This window comes from Stegastes partitus, unplaced genomic scaffold, assembly GCF_000690725.1.
Source record: "Stegastes partitus isolate 25-593 unplaced genomic scaffold, Stegastes_partitus-1.0.2 Scaffold1005, whole genome shotgun sequence".
In the NCBI taxonomy this organism is placed as follows: Eukaryota; Metazoa; Chordata; class Actinopteri; family Pomacentridae; genus Stegastes; species Stegastes partitus.
Genome location: NW_007578736.1, coordinates 73,099 through 87,011, shown reverse-complemented (window position 1 = coordinate 87,011; position 13,913 = coordinate 73,099). Strand labels below are relative to the sequence as shown.

At 43.9% G+C, this 13,913-nt stretch overlaps 2 protein-coding genes across 2 annotated transcripts in view; one reads left to right on the top strand and one right to left on the bottom strand.

The window, feature by feature from the left end:
- The first annotated feature begins 6,618 nt into the window (after positions 1-6,618).
- star2 (steroidogenic acute regulatory protein 2) lies at positions 6,619-9,910 on the top strand. Its single transcript, XM_008294885.1, has 7 exons — positions 6,619-6,682; positions 6,802-6,909; positions 6,991-7,121; positions 7,205-7,363; positions 7,650-7,834; positions 8,548-8,641; positions 9,818-9,910. The coding sequence occupies exons 1-7, from the start codon at positions 6,619-6,621 to the stop codon at positions 9,908-9,910; spliced, it is 834 nt and encodes a 277-aa protein (XP_008293107.1).
- Positions 9,911-10,374: 464 nt separating this feature from the next.
- The window catches only part of adamts14 (ADAM metallopeptidase with thrombospondin type 1 motif, 14), a 75,532-nt gene continuing 71,993 nt past the window's right edge, over positions 10,375-13,913 (bottom strand). The window contains exons 20-22 of the mRNA XM_008294886.1: positions 13,575-13,704; positions 12,773-12,880; positions 10,375-12,654 (exon numbers count right to left, since the gene is read on the bottom strand). Of these exons, the coding sequence (XP_008293108.1) occupies positions 12,083-12,654; positions 12,773-12,880; positions 13,575-13,704 (810 nt within the window). The 3' untranslated portion in view covers positions 10,375-12,082. The remainder of the gene's footprint in view (positions 12,655-12,772; positions 12,881-13,574; positions 13,705-13,913) is intronic.

Below are 13,913 nucleotides of genomic sequence, written 5' to 3'. Positions count from 1 at the left end.
CGACTCGAGGCTTCAGAGGTCACACTTGCTGTTCGCCTTGGCCGTTCCCTACACGGTGTGACCGCAGTTTGAAGTTCGGCGGCCTGGTCAGCAGGTGAAGTTCAGCATTTACGTCATGAAGCCTCCTCCCAAGGACACCTGTTGGCTCTGGGCGATAAGAGGCAGCTGCAGCATTGAGAGGCGGAGGCGGCACCTGGCCCTCGACCAGATATTTTACAGACATGACAGGAACGCACCTCGAACACAGAGACCTGACTGGTGTAGCTCGTATCACACAGAGTGAGAAGGTGCTGTGAGGAGAGACTCGAAATCCTTAAAAAGGTCAGCGAGCAAATCAATGAATATAAACAATACAAATTAAAAAAATAGCTGCAGGAGCATAATTGAAGAGTAATGGGATCTAAATACTGAGAAAATGAGTTAAATGACTTAATGAGTGAATAGTTAATGACTTCAAAAAGTCAAGCTCCTAGAAATTCACATAGTTTTGGCAGTTACTGTGGAAAAGAGGTGCTACCGATGAATTAATTGAATTATAAAAGTGTCTAATGTTTGCTAACCTGAAGGAATTTAGAGATAAATGAGTTATTTAGCGCACAAAGGAATCAACCGAGGTTATGTATAGAAATTTAAAAGGAGGTAATTTAAGAGACAAATGAATAAATTTAAGTGCAGAAAACATATCTGGCATCATTACAAAGTGCTGATGAAACATGTAGAGGTTCTCAGCTTTAACTGCTTTTTGACTCCTGGTCGATAAAACTCGTCTCTTCATCTCAGAGAGAAAGCAGCAAAGTAATAAAGCATCAATGATCCAGCATCCACCCCCTTCAAGCATCCAGTCGATGCCCCTTTGGCCACATTGGGTCTGTGTGAACTGGTGTCAGTCGGTCCTGCACATCTGGATGCTGCAGTTTCACCCCATCCTCCTTCTGTTCAAGTGAAGAGCCCTTTTCAAGCTCAGTCATAAATTCTCGACTGGACTGCGGTCTGGGCTCTGACTCGTTCGCTCCAGAACATTCATCTTGCTGTCTTTAAACCATTTTTGGGTCATTGTCTTGCTGGAAAACAAATCTTCTCTTGCAGGTTGCATCAGATTCTCCTCCAGGATGTCTCTACACGTTGCTGCATTCATTTGACCTTTTACCTTCACGAGCTTTCCAGGACCTGCTGCTGAGAATCGTCCCCACGTCATGATGCTGCCGCCGCCATGCTTCACAGTGGGGATGTTGGTCAGAATGTGCGATATTTGGTGTTCGGCAAACATAGCGTCTGGTCTGACGGCCAAAAAGCGTCGTTTAGGTCACATCAGACCCCAGAACCTTCCTTTCTGCTTTGTGTTTATGCCCAGTCTTTCCCACCGAAGCTGCTGAAGCTTCTAAGCTCCTTTCAGACCAGTCGTGGGTGTCTTGGTGGCCTCCCTCGGCAGTCTGGGCAGATCTATACATGCGCCCTATTATAATAATAATAATGGATTTCACTGTGCTCCAAGGGCTATTCAGTGAGTTTGAAATCTTTATGTATTCATCCCCTGACTCGTGTTTTTCAATAAGCTTTTCACAGTGCAGTCGTAGCCAGCAGCACTGAGCCACCAGTGGCTGGACTTTCCAAATGCAGCTGTCTTTGTACTACAGGTGCTTGTGAGGCCTTTACTGTGCTGAGACGGTCTTCATTTCATTACCGGTGTTACTTCCAGCACTAAGGGGGTGGCAGGTAAATGAGGTGAGTCACTTTAAAGGAGGTGAACTCTTGAGAAATTAGGTATTTTATATTTTACACTTTTTTAAAAAAATAATTGACATTAATTTGTAGAAATCTGTTTACCATGATTCAGTGTTTTAAAAAGAGATAAGAGGAAAAAACTTTGAAGGGGTTAAAGAGTGAGTGAGTGAGTGAATGAATGAATGAACTAACTATTGTAAGTCACTGCCCTGACAAAGATGAATGAATGAAATGATAAACCAACAGGGATTATGTGGGAAGAAGTCAGTTCAGAGAGTAAAAAAAGTGAATTAATTAATAAATGACGTCAATAATTTAGTAAAAAGGTTTATTTATACACACACAACAGAACTGGGAAACCTATTGATATGATATGCTAAACTAATGACCACAGAACAGATCAATAAATTAACAATTATTCTGCCAAAACTGAGTGCAAAGCAAAAATCAAGACTCAGCAATGACCCCGTAGAAGGAAGAGGAGTCGGCACAGATCAGTACAGATGGATGGATGGATGAGATTAAATCATTTACACATAGATGTGTCCCTCATTCTAAAAAAAAAAAAAAACAGGAACACACTCAGTGAATGAACAAACAAACTAACACAACATGTGTTTCATGTCTGAGGATGAAGATCTTCTCTTACTCATGACAAGAGGATGTTATTTATAATCTCCCTCTACAACCTGTCTGACGTCTGAACACCGTTTGGTCTGTGTGACGCACTGACATTTCCTCTGTTCATTAGATGGTGAAGGCTCTTCACTGTGTTTTCTCAACCATGTGAAGCCCAGAAGACTCAATATGTTGTGATGATGATAATTATTTCTGGCCTGTAAAGCAATATGAAAGAAAATCATTAGCAGAGTACAGTGGATTTCACAATTTCATCCTGACATTTAGGGTAGAAACTCAAGAAATGTCCCTCAGCTGACCAACTGGATTGGCCCTAGAGGATAAATAAAGTTATCTGAATTTGAATTCAACCTGTATATTGTTGGTATTTTTCTTGCCTTTAGGGAGTGCCAGAGGAGAAAAGAGAAACCCGACCTGTCTCTAGGATTTTCACACGCTCGCAAACAGTTGGTGTTCTTATTCAACCTTCTTGTGTTTTAACACTCTTCAATCCATCATCTCTATTCCTTAATCCTCACTAGGGTCGTGGGGGGGCGGAGTCTATCCCAGCTGACTCAGGGTGAAGGCAGGTTCACCTGGACAGGTAACCAGTCTATCACAGGGCTACACTTAGAGACAGACAACCAAGCACACTCACATTCACACCTACGGACAATTTACAATCACCAATTAACCTCAGCATGTTTCTGGACTGTGGGAGGAAGCCGGAGAACCCGGAGAGAACCCACGCTGCACGGGGAGAACATGGAGACTCCACGCAGGAAGATCCCGGGTGTCCTCACCGGGATGCCAACCGGTGACCTTCTAGCTGTGAGGCGACGGTGCTAACCACTGAGCCACCGTGCAGCCCTCACTTCAATTCTATATGGCAGGGGTGTCCATTCAAATGATCAGCTCATCATCAAGCTCTGCAGAAGCCTGATAATGATCCTGATCATTTGAATCAGGTGTGATGGAAGAGGGACACATCTAAAACATGCAGGACTGTGGCCCTCCAGGACCAGGACTGGACACCCCTGCTATAAGGTGTTTTAATGTTGGTCTGAGGTGAACTGGATGATTCTGCTGTTGTGCATATTAACTCAGGCTCGGTTTTAAGGTTGCAGTTTCAAAATTAATTAATTTCTGTGCGTAGATGATTAAATCGTTTCACCAAACCCATTAATGGATTATTCACTCAGGAGCACCAGTAGTTTAATTATGCACACACACTAGTTTTTGCTGATTACTCCTCAGCCCTCAGAAACAAAGTTTAACTTTCTCTGAAGGAGCCAGACTGACTTAAACCTCTGTGGAGCCTCTTCAGTATTCAGTGGTGAATACTTCACGAGCTTCTTCACCAAGAAAATCGTGACTGTCAGAGATAAAACCCCGTCTTTGTCATTAGGTGTAGTGTCTGTGGCATCTGTGGGACCTGTTTTCTATTTGGACTGTGCCTCTGCTTTCAGTCTCTCTGAGCTGTTGTGACGGTCGTTTCATCTTAATCAGCAGCACGTCTGCGAGGCTCCGTTCCAGCTGGACTGCCTCAGGATGTTTGTTCTTTAATAAACACTTCCCTTTCAGATGGAGCATGATTTCATTTTGCTCTTTATTAACAGACTGCCAGCCTTTAAATGGTGGTAATCAAACTGCTAATCAGAAAGGTTGCTGCTGCCAGTCATAGACCTACATCACAGTTTCCCTTCATTTCTATAAATTACTGGAACAGCTGTCGCGTGCCAATTACCATCTGCACAGAACTGGAAAGATGTTTGGTCATGATTTAGAATGCATCACAGAAAACAGCAGAAACAGCATTAGTGGTCGTCACTGATGAGCATCTTGTGGCCTCAGACTAGCCTCTCTAGACTCATTATCTCAGTGCTGCGTTTGAGTTGTTATCAGGATTAAAGGATCCACACTGCGCTGGTTTAAATCATATTTATTGGATAAACTACGGTTTGTTCATCTTAATAATGACTCTTTGACACACACAAGTTAGTCATGGAGTTCCACAAGGCTCTGTGCTTGAACCGATATTTTTTTTATCTTGTTCATGCCTCCCTTTTGTAATATTATTAGAAGATATTGTAAAATGTGTTGCTATGCTGATGACACCCTGCTATTTTTCTCTGTGAAGCCGGGTGAAATAAATCCGTTAGTTGAACTTCAAGCATAAACACCTGGATGACCAGTTGTATTCTTCTACATTCAGACAAAATTGAAGTTGTGGTTTTTAGTCCTAAACAACACAGAAACACCCGAGGCCTGCTGCCGAGAAGCATCCCCACCTCGTGATGATGCTTCATGGTGGAGATGGTGTTTGTGAGGATGTGCAGTGTAGTTTGTTTTTTACTTTGCTCTCTTTTTGCCACTTTCCCTTAAAGGTTTGACTGGTGAAGAACAGGCAGCAGTTGCTATGGCAGCAGATGGCAGCAACTTGGAATCAGTGAGTTATTTCTGACCACGGTATGTCATTTACCTTCTAAATAAAGCAGGTGTTCTGAGGAACTTCACCTCTCTCTCCTCAGCAGGTGTGTGTGTGTGTTGTTGTCTGTGGTGTGTGTGTGTGTGTGTGTGTATGCACTCAGCCCTCAGGTCACTCTGCAGCAAGATCTGATTGAGCTGATGAGATTCCATCCACCTGTGCGGGAGAAGGCTGATCTACCAATCAGGAGCCACCAGGAGGACATAAGATGCCAGCAGACCAGCTGCTGGCAGCTCCGCTCATGTGCCTCTTGGTGTCTGATGATTGTTGTACTTTTGTGAACTTGTTGAGGCACCAGGTTCTGTTTGAGAACACTGCATCCCCCTTAGATTGGCTGTTAGCCTCACTAGCGTTTGAGTGCTGTTCTGATTGTGTTTTTGTTGTTAGATCTGATTAGTTAGATCATTTTATTTTATTTTTCTGCATAATAGCAATATTAGACTCTAGGTTACGGTCTTCTTGTGTTCTTGTTTTCACAGCACTCATTTAGTCTTTAGCTACCTCACTTTTATCAGGGTTTTATGTTACTTCCCTTTTCCCTGGCGAGCTGGTCGTAACATCAAGTCTCAAGGATGACCTTTTTATACTTGTGCAATATTCTCAAAACTAGGAGCATCCTGTCTCAGAGTGATGTTGTAAAGCTAGTCCATGCATTTCTAACTTTTTGGTTAGACGTTATCATTCCCTGTTACCATGACGCCCAAAGGATTCTGAAAAAGCTTCTGCAGCTTTCAACTGTTTCCAGATCAAGCAGTTTCTGAATCAGCGGCACCAGCCTCCACCAGCAGGAGCGTGATCTCACCACACATCAAAACTGTGTCAGGAAAAGCCCAGGTCATTCACTCAGCCTCCAAACTTCTCAGATCCAAATCCAGCTAAGCAGCTGCACGGTGACCTGGAGCCAGCCTGTTCCACGGAGGCCTCAGTGTCTGACATGTCCGTCAAGTTTCTGCTTTATGTTTGCACATTTCATGTCTTGTCCTTCCTGTTTTATTTTGAAATCACTAACCTGTTGTCTCTGTTGTAGATTCACTTCCTGCACGCCCTGCCCTCACACCTGCTCCGTGATGTTCTCCTCAAATGTTTTCCATCTTCCCTCATTGCCTCTTGTATTTTACCCTGTGTCTCATGGCAGTTCGTTGTACTTCACAGCGTTAGTCAGTCTGTTTTGTCTCACCAGTTTTGAAGTAGCTTGTCATTAATTGCTCCATCACATTTAATTTAGAGCTATTTGGGAGCTGGATAATTAGATTTTTTTTTTTTTAAATAGATTTGACAGTTTGCTGTTTTCTTCATTACTTATGTAAATGTTATTTGCACTATTTCTTATATTTCTATGTCCATGTCCATGTTTCTGTCTCGTATGTGTGTGTCTCCGTGTGTAATGCTGCTAACAACAATGTGAATTTCTCCACTGTGAGATAAATAAAGGCATATCTTAAAGTAGGTGCTTTAATTTGAGCTGCAGCTATTTGGAAACCCTAATCTTCATATGCTCTATTAATTTTATAATTGGGATTTTGAATGAGCGTTTAAAAATAAAACAGTGAATAATCAGGCCGTAGTGCACGATTCCTGCAAGGTCTCGCCGCAGCGTTTCGTCTCCGCCTTTGCATCCGAAGCTCTGTTTTAGTTTGTAAAATTCTTGTCAAGTCCGGCCTTCAGGACAGAATTTAGAGCAGGTCCTATCTTCTCGTCTTGCCCTTATCTCATCCGAGCGTCCTTCGTGAGCCATATAAAGACCAGATGGGCGCTCTGTTGCTTTGCTGTCATTTCCAAAGACAGACAGCATGCTGCCTGCCGTCGTAAAGCTGTGCTGTGGAATCTCCTACCCTCACCTGAGGACTATGACAGGTAAACGCTCCCCTCAGTTGAACAGAGGCCTGTTCTTATTCACTGTACTTTTATGCAAATCTTCCATCCTGCCTGGCTCAGACTCTCGAGCTTTCATGTTTCTCCTTTAAACCCTGCAGGACTTCAACGCACAGCTTTGGCAGTAATAGGTCAGGAGATCACGTACCGGCAGCAATCGGGACAAATCCAACATCAGCTCAGACCACAAGCCAGTTTACGTTTTCATGGTAAATTAAACAATCTTTTTTTTTTCCCCATAAATTGTTTAGATAATACTTTTTGCATTAACAAAAGTCTTTCCTTTACAGAGGCCAGACCAGAAGATGTGAAGCCAGCCAAAGCAGACGAGCTGTTCTATGAGCAACAAGGCCGAGAAGCGATGAGTAAAGCTCTCAGCATGTTGGAGGACAAAGACGGATGGAAGGCTGAGATCACAGAGGTACCGTCTCATTGGTTCAAGCTTGGTTTTCTCCAAGCAGAACGAGTTCTTTTGTCTTCAGTTGCTTGCTCTTGTGTTCTTAGAGCAACGGCGACGTGATCCATAGCAAGGTGTTGTCGGGGTCCAGGAAGGTGTTCAGGCTGGAGGCCGTCCTGGAGGCCAGCGTGGATGAACTTTACGACCTCCTGTTTGTCAGAGTTGAGGAAATGCACCAGTGGAACCCGAACCTGCAGCACATCAAAGTGAGCCGCTGACCTTTTAACAGCTAACAGGAGGCTACTGGTGATAATTGGATGTTTCATAAGCTGTGAAACTATGACTTCTGTACATACCACAGGTTAGACAGTACCGCGTGAAGCCAGAGTGGAAAAAGTTTCTCGTGGAGGTCCAGCTGCCTGCACATTTCTGTTTATAGCTGATGCCTTGTATATAATGTTTTCTCAGATTGCTCAGGGTCACACCGGAGACATGAAGAAGCAATTCAGTCCTGTAGGTATGTATAAAATGTGTCTGTCTTCTGGGTCGCAGGTTCTAAAACACGTCGGACCAGAAACGATCATCACTCACGAGGTTTCAGCCGAGACGGCAGGAAACCTGATTGGCCAAAGGGACTTCCTGAGTATCCGACACAGCTGCAAACGAAAGTCCAGCGTCGTTATCGGAGGAGCAGCGATTCACCTGGAGTCATTCCCACCTCAGGCGGGCTTTGTGAGGTATGGGACCGTCTGCAGAACACGAGTCATTAATCACTGTGGGCTCAACAGCACCACTGGACTTTCTGCCGCAATATGAAGCGTCTCGGTTTCAGTCGTCCAGGTAATAAGGTGTCAGAACAACGGCTGAAAGAAACTCTGGTTTGGTTTTGCTTTGACATTTTAATTTGAGCAGACAGTCTCGCTGATGTCGGTGTCTGCTGTCACATCTCATGTGTGAGATGAAAACACTTTTATTAGATGGATATCAGAGGATTTTGAAGAATGTGAAGATGGTACAAAGAGAACAATAACTGAAAGCAGAAGCATATTTTTATATATTCGGGGACAGTCGGTCTCGTAGTGACTCAGTGGTGCTGAACACGACGACAAAGCGAACTTTAACATGTTGATTATCGTGTTGTTTGTTAGCGTGAATGTTTCCGTATCATTAACACATGTAAATGTTGACCTTTAAGGCTTCTATGAAAAAGTCAAGGAGTCACCAAAGTAATGAGATTTCATGTTGAAGGCACCATGAATGAACTGCGTGACACCAGACTGCATGTTAGCACTTGACATTTCAGCCTGGACCAAACAGTGCAGCATGAATACAAACCTACTGGGTTTGTGCTGTAGTTCACACCGATAACAGACGATTGTAAGGACATTTGCAATATAGATTGGCACTTAATTAAATACAAACATTGATGAGTTTGTTTGGCTGTGCGCAGAGCCGAGGACGGTCCAACCTGCATCATCATACAAGCTCTGGACGAGGGTTCGAGGAAAAGCCGCTTCACGTGGCTCCTCAACATGGACATCAAGGTAAGTAACGGAGTTCTGTGTCTATAGGAAATGTGTGTAATACTTATTTATTGCAGTAAACATGTTCGTGTAATGAATGAATGTTGCACAGATGGGAGCCTGCAGGTGTTTTTATTGCTTCTAAACACTCCTGCCGGGTTTTATCTGGTGATTGGTGACTTTCTGCCGTGTACAATAAGCAAAGGACACAAAACACAATAACACTGTATGAGAATGATTTCAGGTTTCAGTTTGGGGTCGATGTTGTAGAATCATAACTTCAGATCAGGAAAATGCCCTTTTATTTAAAAAAGCTGTTGGTGAACGTGGAGCAACCTGCTCATATTCTCTCAGGTTGTTGAAATCACTGATATGGAAAACACATTTTTGAGATAAGAGGCACCTCCAGGAAAAGAATATCCTATCACAACTAAGTATGCTGGTGTCTGAGATAAGCAGGAAGACATGAGAAGGTCAGGGACGCCGGAGGAAGACAATACGCGTTCAAACTGCTGAATGGAGTTTATAGAGTCTAAAATGGCAAGGTTTTTTTTTTTTATTCTTGGCATTGAGAGTCCGCATTTATTCAGAGTCACTTGAGGAGCACTTTTCAGGCATCTTCTGTAGCAAAAGAAAAGGCTTTTAGTGATCTGGAAAAAATAAGTTAGATTATGCAATGGCTATTCAACTGGAAACTTTCGAGTATTTTGATGAAAACTTTAGAGGCGATGAGGCTCTAATGTGCTATTTAACAGCATAATCGTAAACATAGATCTTTTTTTTTTTCTAGCTTGCCTGGAGGCCGATTTAATTGCTGTAAATCATCTCCAACTTTATAGAAGTCAAACGCTAAATTCGTGGGCTGCACTTTTCACTCAAAGTCTCTTTACCAGCTTCTTCTGGCACTTTGTTTTTTTAGTTAATTGCATCTCATTATGTTTTTGATGAAGTTTGCTTTTCTGTTGGTGGGAAGCTGTCAAACTAAAAAAACAAATATTCCAATCAATTAAAGTCCCTAAAATGTGGTTTAAAGTCTGGGAAGATGCCAGTAAGTGGATCCTCCAGTTAAATTATTTTGTCAAACTGCAATTTGGAATCTGGATTGGAGTCGATCTTTTCTATAAGAAACCATATTTGCATGTTAACAGTAAATGTTTGTCTTTTTTTCACCAAGACATGCTTCACTGTTGTTCTCAGGGCTGGCTACCAAAGTCCATTGTCAACCAGGCTTTGCCCCGAGCTCAGCTGGATTTCACCAGACACCTCCGCAGACGCCTCGACTTGAGCTGACGGCCTCCGTGTGGCTGCTGCAGCACCTTGTCGTCGTTCAGAGGATCACCGAGGGGACGTGGAGGCATCGTGGCAGCCCGGCGGTTTGGCAAAAACACCCACCTTTTGAGAAGCGACGAAACAAAGGCCAGAGGAGACGCTCGGTTCGGGAGTTCTGCAGCGCAGAGCTGGCAGGGACCAGAGAAGGAAGCTGGCTTGTAATAGGAATTAATGTCACATTGTGCTACTCAAGCCTCACTAAGAGTTACTGGATAGAGAGTGCAGAGTGAATAAAGTACTTGAATGTGCCTACGTTGACTGATTAATTGTCTGTCATTGCATTATGAAGATATTTTGTGCATCATATTTACGGGAACACTGCAGCAAATCTTCATTCAGACTGACCTCATGGTAACCTCGAGGACGCTCAGTTTCATCATCATCAGTTGTGCGACGGTCAAACATGAAGCGCAACCACAAGAGAATCTCCGTTCTTTCAAATGTGTTTTTACTTTTTTCACCATACCACTTAAAAATTCAATAAATATTAACATTTAAAGCTTTCATTCACGTACGTATATACAAGAACTATACAATGAACATAATGGCGTTATGACCGGCGACGCGGGAACGCGGTGACGGCGCGACCGAAGCGGTCTGCAGACGTCCAGCATCGCCGGTGTTCTCCGACTGCAACGTGTACAACTTCTCATAACTTGTAATTTACACTATATACATTATTATCTGAAAAAAAAGACGTATCAGTTACAAAAACAAATATATATCAGAATGTTTTTTTATGAAATCTTTTCTGTTCTTAAAGCGTTAGGGGACTGACTTCCACGAAGACAGACAGACAGACAGACAGAGGGCATGCTACAGTGGCGTTGGCTTGCAAACAGTCCTGATTTTTTCTTTTTTTTTTTTTTTTTTTCAGTGAGAATGTTCGATTTGGACAACAACAAAAACAAAACAAAAAGAAAAAGAGCACCGGGGGACAGAGAAGCCATGAAGCTCCCTGCCAGGAGTGATGACCATGAAGTCTGGAGTGTGCCACTGGAGTAATTAACAAGTGATTGATTATAATTAACTGACAGCCTGATAAATTATTCAAAGAAACATCACAAGCACATTCATTAAACTAGCATGAAAGGAACAGTTTGACGTTTCTCTCGCTGTTGTCCTGTCGGCTCAGAAGACAAAGAGACCTCTCCTGGTTAGTATGGTCAATATGAGCTCAGACTGGAAGCGTGAAAACAATCAACCTGATGACTTTTTAATGAATTGTTTGGTCTAAAACATGGGCGGAAAAATTGTAAAATTACAATATTTTGCCAACATGACAGCTTTAAAATGCTGTTTGGAGCTGTAAATTTAAGTTTGATGCACGGTTCTGGCACCTTCTGCTGAAACCTCCAGGTACTCCTCTGTTGGTTGGATGTAAACATCTTAATATGTGAGAGCCGCCTTTGAATCGGAGCTACTGCAACGTGGAAAATGAAGGAGAGAGCGAATAAAAGGAGGCAAAGATATCAGCAAACAGAGCAACAAAAAAATCATTTTTGCAGCTCAGTAATTAGGATCAGGACAGTAAGGAATGACGTCTTTGTGCAGGCGTCTAATGCATGACTCCAGTTTTAATGTCTTCAGTAAATTTAGCAGCTTGCTAACGGACTATCTGGACGCTAGTTTGCGGTTCTTCCAGTGGCACACTCGAGCATCCACAGCAGTTACATGCACCTCCGTAACCTTCTCCGCATGTTCACAATACAAGTTCAATAGTAGTTCTGATGCACTTGAAGGAGAGAAAAAAAAAAAAAACAGGCTTACACAACTGTACACAGATAAAAACACGAATGTAGCAATGCAGTCATCACATTTTGAACACGTCTTGTAGTCGTTTTAGTTTACAGCACCTTCGGTTTGACAACTTGTTTTTTGTTTTCTCCCGTTTCATATTCGAAGCACAGAGGACAGAGCGACGCTGCTCACACATCGCCCTCCAGTTGGTTGTTTTTTGATGAGGTAACCATCACTGGTCTGGTCTAAGTTCACTGGCATGGAAACAAAAAAATAAATCGTAAAAAAAAAAAAAAAGACATTATCTGCAGCAAGAGTGAATCAGAAACCGCGCCGGAGCCGATGTTTGAGACATCTCACTGAGCAGCACGTTCACAACATTACGCTCGCTCTTCATTTCTGAGCTGACAGGGTTCTGTGACTCGAGTCCCTCTCGGATCCTAAATTGTCCCTTCTTGACCTGGCAGCGACTGGGCCTAAAGTGCTGTTTGGACTGTGCTCTTTAGAGGCACCTCCACTGGAGTCTGCTGTGGGCCGGGTCGACCCTGGAGGTAGAAGATGCCCCGCGCCCGAATCTCTCTTCCCGGCGGTGAGGAAGTAGTCGCCGGTAGGACTCTGGGGCTGAGCAGCATCTGTCGGTGGTGAAGCTTGAGCGGCGGCGCCGGCGGCCGTGGTCGGCACCGGGGCAGTGGAGAGGAGCCACCGACTGACGGCTTTAGTGGTTTGCGGCGGGGTCTGGGTGGTGGCGACCGGAGGGGTTTTGGGTGAGGCAGGATGAGAAAGGGTGGAGGTCTCGGTTTCAGCGAAGGCCACCGGGGTGTTGTGGAAGTCGGGAACGTGTGTGGTCAGGCTCTCTTTCTTGTTACAAGACTCACAACAAAGCTTATAATATCCAGGGATGGAACAATAGCGGGCCAGGACCTCCATTTGGCAGAAAATCGATTTATCCCCCAGACAAGGTTCATCTGGTAAGAACAGGGAAAAGGAACGAGTCAGAGCAAGAGTGAGCAGGAAAAAAATTCACTTTCACTGTTGAGGTTTACATCAAAGTGATTGTCTTCAACAAACTACATGTGGACTTACTTGAGGAGATTTTCTGGACCGGGTTTTCAGGAACCCTTTGGTACACAGCTTCGTCTTTCATCGTGGAATTTTCTACTGTTTCAGCAGTGAGAGAAGACTCCGGCTGACCTGGACGCACAACAGCAAAAAAACAAACAAACAAACAGGACAAAATTGAGCTGAAAAAACGTTCCTAAACACGACCGTACACCAGATCCACATACTGTTGGTACTGCAGGAGAACAGAGCTGTGCTGTTAGACTGCTATAACAAGCGACGGGGCTATTTGCAGAACACAAGGAACTATTTGACTTCCTCATGTTTTGGACTAAAAACACTAAATTGGCTATTTACTGACTGCAGGACAAGCAGAACACTAGATGATATGAGCTCACTGAACACAAGGAAGGCTGCAGGAGGAGTTCAGAGTGAATCAGAGGGGTGATCAAAAATACTTAAGCCTACAATCTGGGTTTCTTTGACATATAAGCCGACACTGTTAAACCTGCAGTTGCTTCTGGATGAATTCTGCTTGTGTTAGGATGGACGTTATGGTGTCACCACTCGTCCAGTTTGATTTGACTGCTTCAGACAAACACCACACACGACGTGAAGCGGCCTCTCTGGAATCTGAACTAAATGTGCCAGATGCAGCAGGCATTAAACGCCCACAAGTCAGCCTTTCTGCATCCATCATGAGAAGTTAAAAACGGTTTCCCTCTGACAGTGTGTGTACGACTGGCAGCAAACCGGCCAATCAGCTGGTAAAAATAAACCCTGTCCCAGTAAACCTGCTCCCCGATGACGTGCATGTGAATCCCACCTGGACATGGACTTAGTTTGCAGATGAGGACCGTCTCCGGCTTCTCGCCCTCGCACTCTCCGATGGTGTTGTCGCTGGCCTTGCAGACCACCTGCCGTTGCTGAATCCCTTCGCCACAGCTCACCGAGCACTGCAGCGTTCACAAACACACAGACGTGTTTCCGTCAGTTCAGAGGACAACAGATGGACGAACACTAACTCTAACCACAGACTTCCCTAACCCGTACTCTGACCTGAAACCAAGTTTTCAGTTTCCATATGACTTCATCTTTAACCTCTTAAGACCTGACGTCCACAGAGAGAGATAGAAATCCTTTATTAATCCCCAAGAGGAAATTT